Genomic DNA, 23088 nt, shown 5'->3' on the forward strand with positions numbered 1-23088 from the left:
TTATAGTAATTTTAGAAAGTTTAGAAAATGAGAATATAAAATTAAAATCACCCATAATCTCAATACCCAAAGACAGGAGTGGACCCACGTTTTTGAGAAATGGCAAATTTCACAAGGACACACAAGCCAGGATGTTGGAAGGAGCCCTAAAGCTTGAACTTCCTTCACCTTAGGTTAGGTCCACCTCTGCCCAGCAATAATCATTCTTGTGGGCTCTTAGAGCCAGTCTCCTTGGGTTTGAAGCTCAGCAACATCCCTGACTAGCCAAGTAACCTTGGGCAAGTTTCTTCAGCTTCGTTGTACCTTAGTTTTCTATCTGAAAACTGGGGATACTATCAATTCCATTTGATGACTAAGTTTAACTTAGAATAAAGGAAACATTTAGCTATTATGGTCCTGCCTTTTCTAAACACATATGCATACACATTTACAAAACTATCCCACTAGTTTCATGCATAAACATTTTTCCATGTTCTTGAGTCTTTAAGACAGACCAAGTATTATACTGAATAGATGGAAAATTAGACTCCTCAGCTGGATATTTGGGGTGTTAAAAACAGACCAAGTATTATACTGAATAGATGGAAAATTACACTCCTAAGCTGGACATTTGGGGTGTTAAAAAGGGTGGATACTTAGCATCAGGTGGCTTTATCTGTTGAAAGCATTACAGTCATTTTCATCGCCAAAGACTAGTAACATTTTAAGGAATAAGCCAACTTGACATAAATCTTTGATAAACCCAAGATGTCAATTAAGGTGGCTTGTTGGGGAAACAAGGGCCTGCTTAACTCCAGGGGGTACTGCCTTCACCTGGAATACAAAGTGAACGGTAATCGTGGACGGTAACCATGGCTGAGGCCTCAGGGAGAATAGGGAAGACGCTGGTGCCAGATGGAAACTTCTAGAGGTCAGGTTCTTCCCAGACATCTTCACTCTGTGTCTAGTTTAACATAAAACAATGAAGATGTGGAAGAGGGTTATTCCTTTGTCCAAAGTTACTGACAGGCAGAAATGAAGGTCAAAGACAGGTTTGATAAGTCCTAAAGCTTATATTGACTCCCAACTTAGCTAGCTACCTTTAGGGAGTCTGTCCATGGTCTAAGTTCTGGCTTCCCAGTGATTAACAGTGAAAACTTGGGCATGTTTCCTAACCTCTGTACCTATTTCCTCAGTAAAACTGAAATTTCTCTGCACCTCCAGGGGTGCAATCACCCACATACATCAGCTATCGCATAATCTTACATGGTGTGGCATGCTAAACCATGACAGTTTGAAAGCATCTTAATAAATATGCTTCTCATACATGAAGTATCAAGTCTTACAAACTATACCACTAAAAGTGGCTGCATTTCTAAGGCCCAAAGCAATCATTTTACCAGCTCCTATTAGCAGAAAGAAGCCTTGTTTTGTTTCCTTTCCCTAAAGGCAATCTTCAGAGTGATTGTATGGAAGTCACACATCAAGTTAGAATAACAAAATGCATTCTTCTGGCTTCAACTCAAGTAGAATCAACGGAATCACCATATAGTTTTCCAAACTGAAAGAATGTTAACAGCAGTTATGACTTTCCTCCTAGGAACCAATATGTCCTTCACTTAGAAGTGGGAATCACAGATATTATCATCAGAGTAATCAGAGCTCAAAACTTTAAGGCAGCTGAGACCCAAGTAATCTGGACTCCTGGCAACAGACAGAATCAAGCTCTTCCGTGAAGATCACAGTAAGAACAGGAAGCATGGCATTTCTTCCCTACTGCCCTTAATTCCTGTTAACTAGAAAGGAACTGGCATACTGAAGGATCAATTGTTAAGAACAAATGTCATTTAATCTTTAATGCAAGCCTATACATTACATATTTGTGTATCCCTATCTATAAATAGTAGTGCTTAACAAGAAATGGCAAACACATTTGTTTAAATAAAACACCCAATTTCTAGAAAGCAAGAAATTGCTAAAACAAACAAAAACCTTACACTGACTTGGGTATGTCAAATGGACACAGGAGCCAACATAGCTCTCAAGTCAAAACTGGAATGCTTTCAACAAAATGTATTGGATTATAACCCAAAATATAAAAGAAATATCCATGAGTTCATACTGACATGATTGAATAGATGAGACAACTCCCTTGCAAAAGAACTGCAAGTTATTTATAGATCCTTAAACCACAAGGAAACAGAGCATAATTCAACTCCTTACTCCTAAAGTGTGGGCTGTGCATAGAGAAAACGTAGGAGTGCGGCATTGAAGGAGGCGGGGTGGGAAAAGAAACTTTCTAGTGGAGAAACTTGGCAAATGTCACCTCAGCCAGATGATCAAGGTTAACATCAACAGTGATAAATCATGCTGATAGTATGTACCATTTATATGTGATGAAAATGGCACTGTACCTCTGTGGTCTTCCTCCCCCAAAACTCATAGCCCTCGTCTAACTATGAGAAAAGCACGAGACAAATCCCAATAGGAGCATCCTACAAAATTCTTGACCAGTACTCTTCAAAACAGTCAAGGTAATCAAAAACACGGCAAGTCTGCAGAACTATCATAGCCAAGAGGAACCTAATGAGACGTAACAAAATGTAATGTGGTATCCTGGAAAAGGACATTAGGTTAAAACTAAAGATATCTGAATAAGCTATGGACTTGAATCAACAGTAAGACATCAATATTTTTTCATTCATTATAACGAATGCATCACAGTAATATAACAATAGGGGAAGTAGATGATGGTATATGGGAACTCTAATATCTTAATTTTTCTGTAAATCTAAAATTGTTTTACAAAATATTTAAACATTTTTTAAGTATACAGGTACACATACGGTGTTTCCCTGAAAATAAAACCGGGTCTTATATTAACTTTTGCTCTAAAAGATGCATTAGGGCTTATGTTCAGGGGATGTCATCCTGAAAAATCATGCTAAGGTTTATTTCCCAATTAGGTCTTATTTTTGGGAAAACACAGTAGTAATATTAATGTAGTTTTAAAAAGTCTAGAGACACTAAACTAATAATATCTTTATGGTGATTTTCTTTTCTGTGCTATATGACTCACATGGGAAGACGTACACATATATTACCATCAAAATAATTAGAGATATATTAGAGGGAAGGCAAAACAGAAAATAAAAACCAGTTTAGGCTTCTCTCTTATGAGCAGAAAAGTTTTATTTGTTTTAAGGACAGACAATTTAAACCACATCCAAGGCCTTAACTTATAGACACAAACCAAAGTAGCCATTTAAAGCATTAGATATTGAAATACAAGACATACAACAGGGGAAATGCTTCGCCACCTGAAGCATACACCAAACTTGGCTCAATTGACAGCTGAGCTCTGCTATCTGCTAGCACTTGGGTGTGGTGGAGGGTAAGAGCCTATCTGCCGAACCAAAGGAGAACAGCTGTGTTCTACAAGTACTGAAGCATTTTAAGACTGCACTGGTAGGGATCTATGTTCACGGTGAAGGGCAGAGAGGGAAACAGTGTAGTGCCTTCCCATTGCATACTAGGCAGCCTTGCAGAGGGCCACGGCAGAGAAGCGGACCTCCCCTTGCTCGCGCTCGGTGAATTCTCTGCAGACCTTGGCGGCATCCTGAAAAGAAGGGATGTTATTAATTTCCAAACAGCAAAGACGCAGAATGAAAGCTTCAACAGGAAAGGACCAGTTGGGCCTCTTAATGCTCAAAGTTCACCCGGATCAACTTTAAACTTCCCACTAAACTTGAAAGCCAGGGCTTAAGGCGAGAGAGAAAAAAAGTCATGTGATGGGAAGGGCAGGGACCCGCATTACAGATTTGACTTCAGAAGCTTTGACTACTTTATTAATTCCACCAAATGTCCTGTGCTTCTCCCACCTTGTGCCTGGTTTTGACAATAAAACTACACTATTAGTCCTCTTTTCCTCAAATTGAAACAAGATCGAAATTGATCTCTCTTCCATAAGGGCAAAGTTCTCCTAACTCAGAAATTCCCACGGTAGAGACAAATTTCTTCCAAGTAAATTTTACACAACAGCCTTAAATGTTTAAATACCTGGTATTCCAGGTACAGACAAGTGATGGTTTCTAAAGATATTTTTGGAGTGACATGTGTTAATTAATTCTAAGACCAAGATTACAAAGATTGGTAACAAAAATATTAATCCCAACACAGTTATATCTCTTTATCGTATTTTGCTTTATTGTGCATCACAGATTTTGCATTTCTGACAAATTGAAGGCAAGCCTCTCCACCAGCAAAACGATGACAACTTTACTGAAATACTCACTTTATCACAGAGGTCTGGAATCAAACCCTCAATATCTCCGAGGTATGTCTAAATTAGTTATGTACCCAAGTCTAGGTTTTAAATGCCTTGGGATCATAAATATCAATCACTCTGTTCAATCTGTAAATTCCAGTGGAAAGACAGCTCCACAAACCACATTAATTTTAAGCCCTTGAAGAGGACAAGTAATACTCTGATACAGAACTGTCATGCGACATTAGCAACCAAAGTCTAGAAATCACCAACTCAATAATGTGATGCCCTTAAAAAGCCAACAATCATGCTGGTGTTTCGGTCCTGCTTTGGGACCACATATAAAAACTAACGGGGGGGTGGGGAGTCTAGACTGACGCCTACATTTTATTCTCTATTAGAATTTTTTAATATAGTGATATTCCAGAACTTCCTTTCCCTACTCGACTTTCCTATAGGACCCAGTGTTTTTTAATATTAAGTGTGTGCCTCTAAAGAGAGAGAACAGCCATTTCCTGCACAAAGATTCAATAAATTCATTCAAGTTTAGGATATCTGGGTTGTTTCTGTATTTTCTCACTGGCTTAGCAATAGTTAATTTTGTGTCTAGTTTAGACAACCTAAAACATCTTTAACCATACAGAACCAGCCTTACTTATGAATTTTCACTATTTACGATGCTGGTTTATATTCATTTAATTTTAAATGAGATTCTAATTCAAGTGGTTTTTATTTTTTTGAACAAAAAAGTTTTACTTTCCCCACACCTCATAAATTCTACTCATGTTAAGTTTTAGGTATCCTATATGGGGCTCATTTTATGGTATTAGTATTAGATAGGAGTTAGTATGTACCTTAGAGCTGTCTTAAAAGGACTAGAGTCTTTCCCCCAAATGGGTCATGACCAGAAATTTTGCCTTTGTTCTTCCTCTCTCCCACAAGTAAATTCTGACTCTCTCATGCAAATCTCCTCCCATCCTGTCTTTCTAGGTCTAGTTCTCATTCTGTATTACTAATCTCATATACTCCTTGTGCATCCAAGAATTAGCACCAACTAATCTCAGGTGCATATGACAGTGAACTAGACAAAGTGACCCTCCCTCCTAGAACAGCATAACTAGCACCGTGTGGTCATCAGGTATATGATGATCCAACAACAGGTCTGTTAGATAGAAAAGCAGTATTTTACAGTGAGTAAGAGCACAGATTCTAGAGACAGACTGTCTAGATTTCCGCCATGATTCTGCCATTTAAGTCACTAACCTTGGGCATCACTTAATCTCTGCACCTCAATTTCCTCATCTGTAAAATGTGAATAATAATAATACCTACCTCACCGTATCCTTAGAAAGATTCTATAAAAGTTGTAAGTCACTCAGCAGAGCACCCAGCACAGGGGTCAGCAAACTGCAACATGTGGAACAAACCCAGCAGGCTGCCTATCTTTGTGACAGAAGTTTCAGGGGAACAGCCACACACATTCATTTATCCATTGTCTGTGGGCTGCTTTGGAGCTGAAACAGCAGAACTGAAATACTTGCAACAGAGCCATATGCCACATGAAGCCTAAAACATCTTCTATCCGGTTCTTAACCAGAAAAGTTTGCCGACCCCCATAACTGCACACAGCAGGCACTGCAAAAACATTAGCTGCTAGTACTATAAATGAAGTCATTATACCTTAACAGCATTTTTTTATTTCATCACAAGCAATTTTCCTTCGTAACAGCAAACCGATTCAACGGTAGAGACTCGTGTTTAGGGTGAAGAGGCCTGGTCCAGAATTCAGAGGTTTCTGTAGTCACTTGTATCAGGATGGTTACACAGTGACCCTGGATCTTAAAGTTCTTATCAGGCCTGGTTTGAATCTGTTTCTCATCCTATGACAGTGGGCCATGTGAAAAGAAAATGCTCCTGAAGTTAACTACCTAATCAGAATCCATAATACACTATCTACAAAACTGACCCAAATTCAGCAGTCTGGGAAGAATGAGGAAAGGCTCAGGTTGCTGTTTCATGAGTCATTAGCTATGATGTAATCTGCAAGAGGAAAATGGTCACCTTAATCCCACAAAGAAGCAACGCAATGGCTTTCAGGAGAGTTCTAACTATGGACTAAAGACAGCAAAGGGTACAGATTAGTCTCAGCTGCTCTAAAGGATCCCTTTTTTTTGTTATAAAATAAGGTAGATAGAATTACTAAGATGCTTGTTAAGCCCCAAAGAATGCGATCAACTCACAAGATTGGTGCTGGCTGTACTGAAAAACATGTTAGCCATTTAGAACAGACAATTTGGCGAAAGAAATGTGGGCCCTACTGGAGATGGATTCCCAAGCTTACCTGCAGCAGCAAGTCCTCTGAGCTGGAGCCATGGTTCACCGGGAAAGGCATTCGTCCATCTACAACATAGAAGCCAGGCATGTCAATTTTCTCTGCACGTTTTCTGGCTACTGTGCTTGTCCAGCCTAACAGGAAATTTTAGGTTCTTTCAAATACCACTGCCACTCCCACAAAGGGAAGCCTCGTGATGAAGGAACAGACTGGAAATGAGATTCAAGTGTTCCTAGATATCCATTCCAGGCAATTCTCATCCTCAAGTAACAAGATCCCAGAAGCTCAACCCAGTTGCTGAAGGGCTTGTGCCCCATCTCCTGAGAAGATTAGCCTGGAGTCTCCTTTACTTTTGTTTGCCCATACGCAGCGTCCTGACTTGAGACAACACAGATGCAAGTCTTTCTCCATTAATACAAAGAGTATAACTCTTACAAGGTGCATAGTATTTTTTGTTGCCATATACCAGTTAACAGAAATTACTCCAACATGTCCAAATCCTTTTTACATAAACAAGGTCATATTTAGGCATTTATCTTTGCCCAAAAGTATTCCTTATCTGAAAAAGAGGATAGTAGAGAGCCTATATGGACAATGCTATAATGGGAGATGGGAAGCGAAAAATGAAATAACACATGCCCTGAACTGGGGTTGATCTCGTCTCTTTACTGGTTTGTGATTCAAGTCATTCATTTGCAGGTCCGCTGCATGGGGAGGAGGCCATGGGTAAGATAAAGGGTTAAGTGCCAGCATGAGAATCCCCGGGTGTTCTGGCTTCCTAAACAATGATATACTAAGTGACATAAAAGTTGCACGCCAATACTGTAAGAGGAATTATGTAGGCAAGAATGCATGAAACTATATTAGATTCCAAAAATGGAATAAAACATACCAAGTTCATAGAGGTGGCCATCCACGTTGTTAAACAGAATAAAATGAAAGTTCACTTTGTCATCTACCTGAAGAGAGCCAAGAAATTTTTTTGGAAATGAGTATTTAATAAGCAGAACTTAATTTGTTAAAAGTAAATGTAATACGTAGTAAGTATATGATTGCACCGACTTGTATATCTTTTAAATTATTATAGCTAATATTTATGTATTTCCTATCTACTAGGCCCTAATCTAACAAAACCCATTAAGGTAGACTGTCAGAACTCTTTGACTTGCTTTTTACTGAGGAGGAAATTAAGGTTTAGGAAGGTTAAGTATCCCACCTAAGGTCAAGACTAGAAAGTGGCAGAGCCAACCATCATTATAGAGGCACTACCACTGACTTAAATCTCATTTAACAGTTGACTAGAAGGCTCTGTTCAAATGAATGGTACATATAAGCATTCTGGAAATTGTCAGTCCTTGTTGGTATACCTTACTGTTGATATACCTCCCCAACAGTCTGTAAGAAGAGTATCTAAAATGCTCAATTACTAGAAGCCGTGTTACTCTATTACTCATCTGGATCTAAATAAAATACTATTAGTTTGAATTTACTCAAGACTATGTCAACTGCCGGTGAGATTTCTGAGAGCCATTTTTATAAAACGGTCTGGTCAAAGCATTGTTCCAGTAGTTTCCCAGTGTTAATTGGCCTTGGGTGGAAAACTACATTTGCTGTGTTCCATATGTGGGGTTCCTGCACATATTTCCGGGAAAACACAGGTGGCACCTGACAGCCTGGCTCTGATTTGTATTTGCACTTACCCGACACTGGCCTTCCTGCGCCACGGCGTCATGGGCTGCCTGAATGGCCTGTGGAAAAGAGAATCCTTAGCACAAAAACCTCCCCGAGTTACTGAAAAGCGATGCTCTGGAAGTTCTCTTCCTACCTCATTCTTTTCAAAGCATTTTGCTCTGTCTTCAGGGGACAACTTCTCCGTTTCCGAAAGAAACTGTCTCAGGACTGACCCATCCTCTTTAAAAAAAAAAAAAAAAAAAAGATAAAATAATGCAAATAGATGCACATTATTGCTGATTGCAGCTGGTGCACAGCTGGTCGGTTGTGTTGAGGGACCTGAATCTTTACTACAGCCTCCAAGGACTGGATGAATTGTCCCTTCTTCCCCAGCTTTGTTCCCACCGCTCCCCACTCTGTGCATTCAAACCAGAGAACTCCGCACCTCTCCCAGGTGCCAAGCCTTCTCGCCTCTGGCTCCTGGCTGCTCCCCAGCCCCTTGGACCACTACCCTCACAGTCATCTCTCATATCTCGTCATCCCTTTGTCATAGCACTTATCCATTTGTAACACATATTTGTGAGAATTTTTAGGGTCATAAAGACAGGACTGTCTTGTCTATTGCTGTATCTACAGAATTTGGCAACACACAGTTCATGTGTTTTGCACATATATGCAACAATAACATTCTAATCTAATAACAGCTGTCAATCCAAAATTTTCACTTCAGGGGAGAAAATGCAAGCTTCGCAATACAGTTATCCAGACAGACATTCACCGAAGACTCTTAAATAGAAAATGTGAAGAGCCAAATAGGCTGGCCTAGAAACAACTGACTGGCTGACAGCTGCTGTAAGTGTTTTGTTGTTGCTCAGTCAGTGTGGATAAGTCTAGGAGACACTGACTACACAGCGAGAGCAAGAGCAATTTATAGTTCAAAAGACTTCAATTTGAACTTTCAGCTCCAAAGTTAAAAGAAGTAAATATGTTTAACTGGGACCATCAAAATCTGGAAGTGACAGGAATCCTCTGAAATTGATGAGGGCTTTGATTCAAGCCAAGCTTTTGGCACCATCACGACCAAGGTTACAAAAGAATCACCATATCTCTGCTGACCTCAAGAATACAGTACTCGACATGAAGTGAGATTTACTGCAGAAGAAATAGAAAGGATCGAGCTACAACTTTTTAATAAGTTAATACTTGAAAAAGCAACTTCTAGAAGATCTGGATATTTATGGCCAGCTTTGTTTTTTTTGTTTGTTTGTTTTTTTTCTTTTAAATTTCAAAAGTATACCAGTAGTATATAGTGTCTTGGCCACACTTCCCTTGTTAAAAATAAAAAAAAAATTATGTGACCGGCTACAAGCAACAGTGTGGACCATTAGTTGAAATTATTCAATCCTTGGGCACCCCGCCCATTGTCTAAATCAGATTACTGCCATCTATTTTGGTAAATAAAGTTTTATTGAAATACAGCCACATCCGTTGGTTTCCATCTTGTCTACGGCTGCTTTTGCACTAACATTCTCATCTAATAACAGTTCTCAAATCAAGATTTTAGGGCAGTGACCATATGGTCCTCAAGCCTTAACTATTTACTCTCTGCTCTTTCAAGCAAGTTTGCTGACCCCGGGCCTAAATCAGACATAATGGCCATGTATTTTGACATATTTTAGTGCTGTTAGTTGTGCCTCTGATAAACTTAAGGGCTGAGACGCACTCATTTCTTCTGCATTCTTCACAGCATCCACTGAAGGTGGGCTAAAGCCCCTGACTTGACATTGTTCAGTTAGATCTTCCAAGGTTTCAACCTGCTGCTAAACTTCCCTGCAAAACCTTCACACTGTGCCCTAGCTGTGCCCAGCTGCTCTAAGCTGTTTTGGTCCTCTTGTTGCTTAGGAGACACAGCACCATTAAAGACAGGTCTTCACTGTTGATCCCTAATTCTTCAGAATTGTTGAGAATTGAACAGGAACATGAGAATCAGGATAATAATCAGCCCTCAAGTATTCTTCATCCTTCACCGCAGGCCCATCTAAGCTGTCTGCAAATGGAAAAGCACGGCTGCCTATCACTCACTCTTCCTCTCCAGGTGGAAGAAGCCAACCCATGCTTCTTAGAAAATGAGCTCCCTTCCCTCAAAAGGGAGAAACAAGAACTCACCCACTGATTATATCTGGCTAAGTAGGTTTCAGAAGTTTTGAAAGTGATGACTTTGCTGACTAGACCCTTGGGGCTTTGGAATGAAGAGGTATGGCTATACCAGAGGTAACTAGAGGATGACCGGCCTCAAAACTCACACGTACCAAATTCCAGTTTGTCTTGATTATTGGCTACAGCGTGTATAAGTCCGATGGTACCACAGGAGTTCCCAATGGTCTGCTTCATGAAGTACACTTTAGGGCTGACTTCTTGTCCTTTTAGTTCTTCAATCTGTTTTTTCCTGAAGTTCTCGTGCTAAGAATGTAAGAAACATATTAATGTCTCAAAATGAGAATGCGAAGAAGATAGTAGCACAGCAAGTTCTAGCGCCTAAATGGAAACACAAGTAGGATGTGTGACCAGGAGGCTTGGTGCTAGATGCTGGCCCATGCCCAGAGAATGGCCTGTCTGCCTCCCACACCCACGCCAGCCCGTGGGGTTCTGAGAGCCTCTGAGACTCCACCCTGGTGCTGCAGTGCAGTAACAGCCTTGGATATTGCCCAAGGCTTTGTCTAGACACCACTGCAACCTTTTAGCTACAAATGGATGGTGTCAGGAAGTCAGAAAAACAGACAAGTTCACTATATAACGTAAGGATCTTAAATAGAAATGTAAAGAGCCACATTTCTATTGGCTCACAAAGTTTTCTTCCTTTAACACCAACAATGACTATTTCACATGGGCATCCCAATCAAGCGTTGTTCAATTTAACACCTCACAAGAACATCAGCGAGTTTATATCCCACCATTCTTTAAAGTTCTATCAATTCTATCCAAGTATACTTCTTAACAAACCTTAACAAACCTTAACTGTTGAAAGGAGCAATTTAAAAAAATTATTCCCTCTCTCTTTTTTAGGAATGGAAGACCATTTTAAGTCTAGGGTGCTGGCTATGATTCCACAAAATCTCCTCCTCTATGAAACTTCTTCGTCCCCACCAACTATGCAGTTTGAGGATTACGGGGGGTGGGTGTGGGGTGGTACAGACCAGTAAACAAATGAGACTAGAGGTAGTTTTCCTCAAAGTATCCATTAGCTCTTTGTACAGTAACTTAGTAAGCTTGTCTGAACCTTTCACTAACAAGTTTTAAAGACCTTACAGGTATGACTTCTCAGTTAAAAGTAGGGTGCTAACGCGATAGAAACACTCATTTCCCATAACCAGTATAATTTGGACAGAACACCAGAAGTATATTTGCAGTTCTAGTAGCCTTTTTTGCTTCCGTGTGTCACAGAACAGGTGCTCAATAAATCTGGTAAGACTGAACTGGAGTTAAAGGACTAAGTATCCAGCTCTTGCAAACATAAAACATTTCTAATAAGACCCACTTGATCCAGCAAAAGGAGAGCAGTGGGCTTCTGAAAAACAAACACGCTGCACCACTGCCTCCCAGAGGCCTTGCCTCTGAGAGCTGCTCAAAATCTCCGAGTCATCATGGTTGCTCTAATAAGAAAGCTCTGTGAAGGGCTCAAACCAGAGAGAAACTGCATTTGATCTGGTCAACAGGGAAGCTAATTTGACTTGCAATTATCTGGCAGCTCCATTTTTACCTAAGTAAAGGTTTTGGCAATAAGAAACACGTCAGTGGGATTATCTTAATAGCTTTAATAAGGGTTTTTAACCCACGATACTTCGCCCATTTATAGGAGGAATGCCTGGAACTGCCCATAGGGCTTAATTTATGTTGAGGATGCTTCTAGAACATGTAGCCTTAGGATGGTGCTTCAGTTAAGCTCACTGTTTGGAATGATGCCCGAAATGTGAATGCCTCAAGTTTTGCTAAAGGACATTTCTTTCTTCTTTCTTTTTTTTTTTTAATTTATTGGGGTGACAATTGTTAGTAAATTTACATAGATTTCAGGTGTACAATTCTGTATTACATCATCTATAAATCCCATTGTGTGTTCACCACCCAGTCAGTTCTCCTTCCATCATCATATATTTGATCCCCCTTACCCTCATCACCCCCCCCACCCCCTTACCCTCTGGTAACCATTAAATTATTGTCTGTGTCTATGAGTTTTTCGCTAAAGGACATTTCAACCACTCCCAAATCAGGGGTCAAGTGACAGCAACAGGAGATAGACAATACCTTGCTAATTAGTGGAATTCCATACAGCCCATGACAACAATTATTCCAGCTACCTTTTCATATCTGATGCTCAGTCTTTGAGGTACATACATAGCGTGCCAAAGAAATACATACACATTTTAAGAAAGGAAAACTCTATTAAAATTGTAATGCTATATATACTGATAATAAAAAATGAATACAAGTCACGTTTGACTTCTGCAATTACAAGAGGTGCTCAAAGTGGTTACCATCAGTGTCCAGATACTTCTGGTTACGGCAAACTACTGCTTGAGCACCACTGACCAAGGTGTCCACTCGTGTACATTTTTGTGGCACCCCCGTATACATATCCATGCACACTTACAGGAGGAAGACCATATAAAGGGAAATGAAACGGTGCTTCCAAGATTACTCCAATGCCCACCTATTTCATTTAGCTACAAGGCCAGAGAAGAAAGAGGATAAGAGAGGTGAAAAGACGCTCCTACACAGGCACCATACACAAATTATTAACCTTTTTTAAAAAGCACATTGGAGAGGCTAAAATCCAAGTGTGCACATTGCAGGGATGGGCAGAACCCGGAGTTCACGGAGGACCCAGGCAGTGGAGGTGGTTTAGGCAAGCCTGTCCCCCTCCACTTAATAGCTAGGTGGGAGTCTGAGAAGTAAACAATACACCAACAGGTGACAGCCCTTACAGGGAAACAACCAGCCATACCTTGGAGTGAAAGGCTCAGAAAAGCCTAAATCCAAGCGAACTCACCAGTAGGATTATTTCCCTGGATAACTGGGATAATGAAACTGAGATGCTGCTTCTCTTCCAAATTTAATGCAATGTTGGATGGATGAGTGAAAAGGCAATAAGCTCTATTCTATTACAAGAGCTCCAATGAGTAGGTACCACGAAAGTACAGGCTCCTCCCTCCATTCCCCACAGGGAGGGGCAATTTGACCAGGTCTGGGCGCCCAGGCCAGATGGGGAGGGGCGACGGGAGTCGACATGGTCCTTAACGCCTCAGCCCGGTTAGGGAGCGGTGCGCACCGTCCGAAGCCCGCGAACCCCGGGCCCCACAGCTTACCTGGGCGGTGAGGGGAAACAGCAGCAGCAGCGCGCAGGCAGGAGAAGGCACTGAGCTCAAAGCCTCCTCCTCCAGCCCCAGCACGTCCACGAAGCGCCACTGGCCGGCGACCCCCAGTCGGGCCAGCACCTGCAGAGAGGAAACCAGAAGGCCAGGCGCGTGGAGACAGGCGAGTGACGGACACCAGCCGAAAGGCGAGGCCGTCTCCGCACCCTCGGTGCCCCCCAAGCGTGCGTGGAGTCCCCGCCCCCCTCCCTGCCGGCGCGATGATACAGCACAAAGCGCGGCCCACACGTGGCTCCCGCGAAGCCCGGGCACAAAAATCCGTGCGGCCCGCGCGCGCCATGCCCTCGGGACCTCGGCCCAGCGCTCGGATCCTCCTCCTCCTCCTCCTCCTCCTGCAACCCCACCCCTGCCTGGTTTCGCAGAGTCACCCTCTCACCCCCGCCCCCGATGCAGGGGCAGAGGGAGGGCGTCCCCACCGCGCCCCAGCCCTTCGCCTCTGGAGCGCGCAGGGCGCAGCTACGTCCCTGTGAAACCGCCGGAGCCCGTGGGCGCCTCTGCCTCGGCGCTCCAGGTGCAGGGGAACAGAGGTAACATCACTCACTTTGTTCAGCATCTGAAAGGCAATGCAAAGAAAATACAAAAATTAAACCAGTCAGTGATAAGGCTACCTGGCGAGGGCTGACCCTCACTCCCGCACTCCCCGGACCAAGGTGCACCTGATGCTCACCTCGGGATTAATCTCCATGGGTTTGAGCTGCATCTTCGCAGAACAAGGAAAAGAGCCACAAGCCCAGAGAAGAGGAAAAACAGCCAGCGGCGCCGCCCAGGCTGCCTCTATAAAGCGCCGGCCTGACGCACTGTAGGTGCCTGCGCAGGGGGAATCGGGGCAAAACCAATGAGGGGGAAACGGTCCGTCTCAGCCAAATTGGCAAGAACCCCCCCTATGAGCAGCGCACAGTGGTACGGCCAGGCCCCCAAACCTTGCAATCTCACTTGCTGGTGAGATGAACTGTTGGTTGTGGAGATGGGTTTTGTTGGTTGGTGTTCTTTGAGTGTATAGATAAGTCGTTTTGATGGAGTCTAGTTTTTTGCGAAGTTTTTGGGAACCCTTCCTTTTTAGTACATCAATTACCCGAAAGCTCATCGTTTCTGTAGCGCTGAGAAAAAGCCAAAATTCAACAGGTATATGTTTAACATGAATATAAATACATGTCTCCCAAATCTCGCTGCAGTTTGCATTGACCTTAGAGAAATCGTCCTCCATGTTAAATAAAACCAGCAGAATGGTTCGTTTTTAATTGACTGCCTAGAATAAAACATAGTCTGGAATATAATATCGGATAGTGCATTAGTAATGCTGATGTAACGTGACTCCCGGGGAAGAACTGGTTGGTCCTGGGGAAGCGGTAGCAACGTGGGGGATGTGAGCGTAAAACAACCAACAGGCAGGCGGTGGGAGACGTGAGGAAACAGATCCAGGGAAAAGAGAGGTATGATTTCGAGACGAAAAGATAGAAAAGGAAAAGCATTTGTAAAAGAATGGGAGGCTTTGAAAAATAAAAGTCTGAGTTCAAAAAAAAAATTATACACACACACACACACACACAGTGAAGAAGAAAGGGAATGGCAACTAAAGAAACCACTGTTTTCTAGTGATCTCAGGTGGGTTTGTTTTTCCTACTAGCATAGTCAAAAGATGGAAAGAGAAGGCACATGACGAAGGATGAATTAAAAGGGGGACAAAAATCTGTAAGAATAGTGCCAGGAAAGCTAAACCTGCGAATGACGTGGGGCTTGCACAAATACTAAGGAAGCCAGACGGTCAGGTATTTCTTAAAATGTGCTCAGAACAAAATAATAATTGTGAAAGAGCAGACCTCCTGTTCGGGGAGTCCAAGCTGAACAGAGGAGAGAGAGAAGGGAGGGAATATACATTTTTGGAGCTATTACCTCTACAATGGATCAGACCTTTTGCGTGTCTTCTCATTTAATCCTCAGAGTATCCAACGAAGAAACTCTTATTAGTGTAGTTTTACAGATCAGAATCCAAGACTTAGAGAGGTTCATTTGCTTATGGTCACAATAGGAAAGTCAAACAGATACAAATCTTAATAAATTGGGCTCTAGGAATATATTCTCTACCCAAAATTCCACTTCTCTTTTCTTTTTAACCATCAGAAAAATGACCTTAACACAGAAAACCAGAGACAAAAAAAAAAAAAGAACTTAATGGATGAAATTTATGATATGCAAATTATGCCTCACTAGAGTTGTGTTGTTGTTTTTTTAAGAAAAGAAAACAACTTAAAGTCAAGAAATTTGAACAGGTAGCACAAGAATACTGGCTATGTTGACTGAGTTCTTGCCTTCAGAGACAAATTCTATCCCAATTTACTTCATTTATTCAACAAATACTGATTAAGCCCCTACTGCGTGCCGGGCACTGAGTTGAGGACTGGAGATGCAAAGGTGAACACAGTAAATAAACATGGCAATTTCCATCGTGCAGCTTTTATCAGTAATGAGATTGGTGTGAAAGAGCTCGGGAGCACCTAACCTAGGGCAGTGCAGGGAATCAGGAAGGGTTCTGGAGGTGACGTTTAAGATTAAGGCTGATGGACAGGTGGAAGTTAGCAGGTGACAGTTATTACCAAAATACATAGTAAAAGTGGTCATGAAAACACGAGAAATCTTTGTTAAAGGCATTCATCACTCACTCAAAAAATACATAGAGTGCCTACTATGTTCCCAGAAACATCAGAGCAATGAAAAAACTAAACAAATTCTCTGCTTACAAGGAGATGCCAGAGGCTGAACATGAACAAATATTATCCTGGTCTTTTTTTTTTTTTTCAAAGGAGTGGGGTGGGAATGTAATGCTGAAACTGCAGGCCAGGAGATTTGATATCAGTCATCAGCCCAGTTGGAGGACTCCTAATTTGTGAGCACTTGGAAAAAATAAAATGGTTGCATTTAGGACAAGTTATGCATTTAGGACAAGTTATCTCCTTTTCTTTTGGGTTACTAACTAGATGGACAGGTAGAATTCTCATTGTATTCATGCTGCCTGGGTTGGCATCAACTGATATTATAGTTGAAGTGGTTTTTAGCTCACTTAAATTATTCTGCCCTTAAAAAAGTGCTGCTGAACAGAGTAATCTCAATCTGCAGCCACTTGGCCACGGGTTTAACCCTGTCTTGTGCAGTTTTATTAGAGCAGAGAGAGCGTGCACACATGCAAATGAGAATAAGTGATCTAAATGAAAGAATTATGATATTTAGAAAAACGAGTTAAAAATAAAATGAAATTTAATAGAGATTTTGGTGATGGTTATACACTGCTATGAATACATCAAAAAACTTTAAATGGGTGAACGTATCTTAATAGAGCTGTTAAAAATTCAATAGGGATATGTGTGAAGCTCTGCATGTCAATTATTATAGTACAGTTGATCTTCATATTCACTTTTTGCTTGATTCTATGGTTATAAAAGTAATAATTTATATTACTGTATATATGATATATATTATAATAAGATAATAAAATGGGTTACATAATATGAATATGAAAAATATGAATTTAAAAAAGTCACAACATTTTTATTTTGACCATTTAAAAATGAATCCACAAAGATCAGAAGGATCTTTAAAAAATCAATTAAAAAATCAATTAAAAAATCATTTTAAAAAATCATTTTAAAAAATCAATTAAACATTTAGGGTAAACATGGAGCAGACCTGTTATAGGTGGAGAAACAAAATTAATGAATAAGTTGTCCTTCATAAATACAGATGTCATTTCTGATTCACAGCAGTGGGATTTCTTTGTCATAAGTATTATTTTTCTAGTAATAATGAAGATTTAGGATATACCCTTTAGAAACTACCTGCTTATGATTCTGATAACTAATAAGACAGATTCGAATATCCTCCGCAGGGCAGTTCTACAGTATTATGGGAATCAATCCTGAAGGAATCAATCCCCAACGTTAGTCCTCCAGCACTTCCAGTGGTTTTGTAAGCACCTAATTCCCTGTATTAAATCCCTTTCTCCTTAAAATACCTAGGGTAGTTTTGGACTCTTGTATTGGTAGACCGTGTGCATCTCAATAGTGATTCATGAGATGATTTTAGGTGAATCACAAACATGTAATAGTTATTTGTATAATGCACATCATAAAAGCTTATATTCTTGTATGTGTATGAATATATAATTAGGATATCAAGTTTGTGATTTCACAGGTGTTAAATCTTTGGGCAAGTCTATAACATATACCAAGCAAGTAGTATTATTTGTCATAGGATATTGCAAAAATCGTAGAGGTCATTCATAAATCTCAAAGTTGGGAAAACTTTGTTCTAATGACGAAAGACTCTTGCTAGTTGAGGGGGGTAGCATATACAGTGTATTTATGAAGTCAGGATACTCAAGGACTGAAGCAATCCTCCCCAAATATTTTGAGGAGTGGGTATTTCTGCCTGAAGTCAGAAGTTTCCCAAGGAGATAAGGAAGGAAAGAGTACAAGCTTTTTTTGTTATACAAAGGACGTTGTATTTGTTGTCCCACTGAATCCTCAGGCCAGTCCTCTGAGTTTCATATTTCTACCTTGACTTTACAGATAAGTAAACTGAGGCCTCAGAGAGGCTGTTTGTTTAACTTGCTAAAGTTCACAAAACTACCAAGTGTCAAAGTCCAGGTTTCAACCCAACCTCATTTGATTTCAATACTTGTGCACGCTCGTCTCTCCGGTCTGCTTTCATCCAAAGCCCAGCCCTACAGCCTTAGTTATTACCACTAGAAATAAGTATCAAGCTCAGCCACTGAGAAGAAAAAACTTAAATGATTTCTGCAATGTCCAGGGCCAGAGCAGGTCACCCAACTCTCTGATAAGCATGGCTCACTGAAGTCGAATAGCCTAGACTGAATTTATAATGAGTACGACATTAATTATTGACAATATACTTCCTCAACATTTTAAAACTTAGTTGGCAGTTTCTCTGTCAGTAATGTTTCCCCAGAAGTAAGGTTCTGACATCACATATTTTTAAAGTTAAAAATAACACCATAAAAATGATATGTAATGCAAAAAAATGACCATACTTTTTTCCTATGATAAAATCAATTTTTTCTCCTGTTTCCTAAAAACAGTTATTAACTGGGTAGTCACAAGTACATCTGAAGGAAGAAAGATAAATGTGATGGAGAACACATATTCTCATTGAATCATACCTTCCTATATTCACTCAACAAATATTTTTTGAGTACCTACTATGTGCTGACACTATACTAGGCTTACCTGGATAAGGGATGGGGTTAGCAGATGACAAACATAAGACATAGACCATATTTTTTAGCTTTTTAAATGCCATCAATTTTCAGATACATCATCAATTTTTGGTGGCAGGGGGAGGAGGGCACCCAGTGCATCAAATGTAGTTGTCAATTGTAAGGCATTTCTCTTTACAAAAGGTTTAACCATGAAAAACATGTACATATTAGAAATAAGGAAACACTGATTCTTTTTTGTATCTAGCTCTTCACCATCAATTAGTGTTCAGGACATGCACTGTCCACAATGAAAGATAAATACGTCATGTTCCTAAGCTGTAGAGAAAGGACTGAAGACATAGGAGAAACATGATGTAACTGATAGTAAATAATGAGAAGTGCCCTCAGTAGAAATGAAATAGAGATCCTACCTTAGTTATTAATCAGTTATTATTCTTGTGGAGTTGTAAAATTGGAAATCAGAGGGCTTTGGTGGGCCTAGACCAGCTACCAATGGTGTGAACATAGACATGTTAACTAACTTCTCTGCGTCTCATTTCCCTCAACAGTAAAACAAGGATTACATGAATTCTGAGATTTTTTCCAATTTTAGAATACCAAGGACCTTGAGCAGCAGAAAATAAAAAATATGTAGATCCAATCATATAAAAATTTGGCTTAAGTCTATTTTCATCTCTAATTCTTTACTTTTGCCAATAGGCACTTTAAATGTCAGTAGGACATAATAAACGAGATTTATCAGTTAAAATTGGTTTCTGAACGGTGCTTCAGAGCTATTTGTTACATATTTCCGTTTACCAGGAGATTGGTGAATGAGGAATATAACAAGCAGAAAAAGATTTTAATCTATAAATATATCAGGACGATATGTCTTTTTGAGAACATTGCTGAGTTCTAACCAAGCATTTTTTTGTTTTTTGGTCGGAATCCTTAGAGTGAATAAATCAATTTATAGATGTCTAGTGTTTTTGTCTTACCTGGACATTTAGCTTCAGTGGTCTAAGAGTCTGAAGCAATTTAAAAAAGAAAAGAAAAGAAAAGAAAAAGGACATCTGAACAAATTAAATTGAAAACAATTTATAACCCCTAAAACCACCACCCTAAGACATTTACAGTTTAATTTCTCCACATAGTCATTCTAATACTTTGTCATTTGTGTAGCAAACTCTATTGGGTTCCTAACCAAAATTTATTCCCTTCATCGTTCCTAACCCGGCTGCCCACTCTTCTACCCCCAACTCCATACTGCTTTCTTGGGCCCCGGCTCAAATCTATTTTCTTTTTATTAGCTACCAAACTTTGACCGATAGCCCCTACTCCTTAAAAATGGCCTTTGTGAAAACTAACCAGAACATTGCCTCATGCCTATTTTAGGAGGTGAGTCTGAACACTTAATGAGAGTGGGAAGTACATTGTATCTCAAGAAGGAAAAATAAAAATAAATTGGGGGGCAGCCAGATGGCTCAGTAGGTGAGAGCGCGAGCTCTGAACAACAGGGTTGCCAGTTTGATTCCCACATGGGCCAGTGAGCTGGGCCCTCCACAACTAGATTGAAGACAACAAGCTGACCCTGATCTGCCAGAGGGGCGGTCAGATGGCTCAGTTGGTTAGAGCGCGAGCTCTTAACAACAAGGTTGCTAGTTCAATTCCCGCATGGGATGGTGGGCTGCGCCCCTGCAACTAAGATTGAAAATGGCGACTGGACTTGGAGCTGAGCTGTGCCCGCCACAACTAGATTGAAGGACAACTACTTGGAGCTGATGGGCCCTGGAAAAACACACTATTCTCCAATATTCCCCAATTTAAAAAAAAGAAAAAGAAATAGCATTGTATCTCAAAAAAAGACAAATTAAAGAAACAGCACATTGTATCTCTAAAAAGAAAAATAAGAAGAAATCCATGCTTAGATATAAGCAGTGAGAAACTACAGAATACCAAGAACTGAAAAATATTTTAGAATCGGCCATTAAGAAAGCATAAATGAAAATGACATCTATCTCCTCAAATAGCAACCAGGGAAGCCAGATGACGGTAGAATAATACCTCCACATGTTGAGAGAAAATAATCATCATCCTTGAATTTCACATTCAGCAAAACTACCTTTCAAAAGAATTTACATATAAACAGAAGCTGATTTTACTACCTAGAGACCTGTACAAATGAAACTTCTAAAGGATGTAAAGAAGAAAGAAAATGATTCAATAGATGGTCTGAGAAAGAGGATTAAAATAATATTCAGTGAAAGCATGTACATAAATCCAAATAAATAATATTTGTGTATAATAATATCTAGGTATGGTATTAATAAAGAGAATAGTACTAAAATACTGCTCTGCATACTAATATGTATGATGCGAAAAAGTCAATGTGAGTAAAAGTATTCAAAATTCCCTGTACTGTTCTGGCAGAGGTTAAGAAATTCTTTAACTTTAAACTTTAAGTTAAATACTTATGGTAATATCTCAAGAAAAAACAATAAAGAAAAGAAAAAAGTATATAAATCCAAATGACTAGAGATAAATGGAATAAGGAAAAAAACAAACAAACACACAGTCAAAACCCCAAGAAGGCAAGATAAGAGGCAGGGGAAAAAGGTATAGAAAATCTAGGACAAATAGGAATAACAAGGTAATATAGAAAAATGTCCAAATAAAAAAACTGTAGTGTGTAATTAGACTTAACTTAGATGTTTATCAAATTAGATTTTTAAAATCTAGACATGTGATATTTTTAAGAGACGTGCCAAAAGTATAAGAATTTGGCAATACTAAAAGAAAAAGGAAGGGAAAAATCTTTCCAGAAAAAAATGTTAACCAAAGAAATAATGTATATTATTAACTAATAATGTATAACTACATTAATATCAGCACAACTGATTGATAAGCAAAAGCATTATTAGACATAGAGGACATCAATATGATTATGTCATTCACCAGGAAGATATAACAACTCTAAAACTGAGGCTCCTAATAAAGTAGCCTCAAATGTGTAAAAGAAAAATTGCTACTAGGACCACAGGGGAAAACAGATAAATCCACCATCCCCATGAACCCACCTGTCTCAATTTATAAATCAAACCGAGAATACAGTGAGGAGCATGGTTCCTGGTTAAAAACTTTGTGTGGGTTTTCAGGCCTGGCCATAGGCAATTACAATGGCTTTACCTGGTGGGCCTCCGGTGGAAGGTGCCCATCCCCCCCAGACTCGAGGCACACTAATGCATTGCAGCCTCTGACAGGAGCTGCAGTTAAGGACTCAGGGCCCTCTGATCTGTCATTGTTCTTTTTAATATTTGCATTCCTACGTTCTGAGCCTGTATCTGAAGTCTCTTTATCTGAGCCTTGGGCAGAGATCTTCAAGTGCCTCTGCTGAGGCCTCCTAATGGGGAGCAGAGGGGAGAAATCTTGAAGGCACTTTTACTCAGACTGCCTCAGTAATTTTCCACTCCTAACCCTCCTGCCTTGCCTTTACCCTGACACCAGCATCCATAAAACTATTGGGAGTTTTTTGTTCCTGGGCTAGCCCTCAACATTGAGATGACCCATATATCTACGTTGATCCACATGAACTCCCCCAGTGCACCATTCCATGCAGGAAAAGGGAACAGGAGTCCACACTTCTGTTGAGCCTCTTGCTTGTACCACAGCATTAAGTGATTAAGAGCTTAGAACTCTTTCATTTTGGCTTGTTGCTTTAATCGGCTACTCTGACACCTGGCAACTCAGTTTCTCTCTCTCTCTCTCTCTCTCTGTCTCTCTCTCTCTGTCCCTCTCTCTGTCTCTCTGTCTCTCTGTCTCTCTCTCTCTCTCTCTCTCTCTCTCTCTCTCTCTCTCTCTCTCTCTCCCCCCCCCCCTTAGGCCCCACTCACCAGCTCAGCTGGCTATGCTCCGGACATACAGATTTTTTTTAAAAAATTTGAACACCATATTAACAATCTTAATCTAATGGACATATATAAATCTCTGTGCTCAACAATTTAAAATTCTTCTCAAGCATTCATGGAGCATTTACAAACATTGATTGAGTGTCTAGTCATAAAGCATGACTCAACAAATTATATGGAAGCAGTATTAAGCAGACCATGTTTTCTAACTGTAGTGCAATTAATTCAAATACAATAAAATGACAAGTGAGACTTATAAACTTTGGAAATTACAATGTACACTCTAGTACAACATGGAT

The 23088-nt window shown here is 40.2% G+C and overlaps 1 protein-coding gene across 1 annotated transcript; it reads right to left on the bottom strand.

Moving 5' to 3' along the window:
- Positions 1-3139: 3139 nt before the first annotated feature.
- UCHL1 (ubiquitin C-terminal hydrolase L1) lies at positions 3140-14390 on the bottom strand. The gene is made up of 9 exons (XM_081055510.1): positions 14343-14390; positions 14217-14228; positions 13610-13738; positions 10559-10709; positions 8404-8489; positions 8279-8326; positions 7471-7537; positions 6588-6646; positions 3140-3598 (listed from the first exon to the last, which is right to left on the bottom strand). Exons 1-9 carry the CDS (start codon positions 14373-14375, stop codon positions 3512-3514), a joined length of 672 nt encoding a protein of 223 aa, XP_080911636.1. The 5' UTR covers positions 14376-14390; the 3' UTR covers positions 3140-3511.
- Positions 14391-23088: the final 8698 nt, after the last annotated feature.

This window comes from Rhinolophus hipposideros, assembly GCF_964194185.1.
Source record: "Rhinolophus hipposideros genome assembly, chromosome: 1".
NCBI lineage: Eukaryota > Metazoa > Chordata > Mammalia > Chiroptera > Rhinolophidae > Rhinolophus > Rhinolophus hipposideros.

Excerpts from the sequence above, each read along its gene's own strand:
- UCHL1 (XM_081055510.1), bottom strand. The coding sequence starts at position 14,375 with ATGCAGCTCAAACCCATGGAGATTAATCCCGAG. Across the intron at positions 8,327-8,403 it reads AATGCTTTGAAAAGAATGAG|GCCATTCAGGCAGCCCATGA; the intron begins GTAGGAAGAGAA and ends TCTTTTCCACAG. Across the intron at positions 7,538-8,278 it reads CGCAGGAAGGCCAGTGTCGG|GTAGATGACAAAGTGAACTT; the intron begins GTAAGTGCAAAT and ends GGCTCTCTTCAG.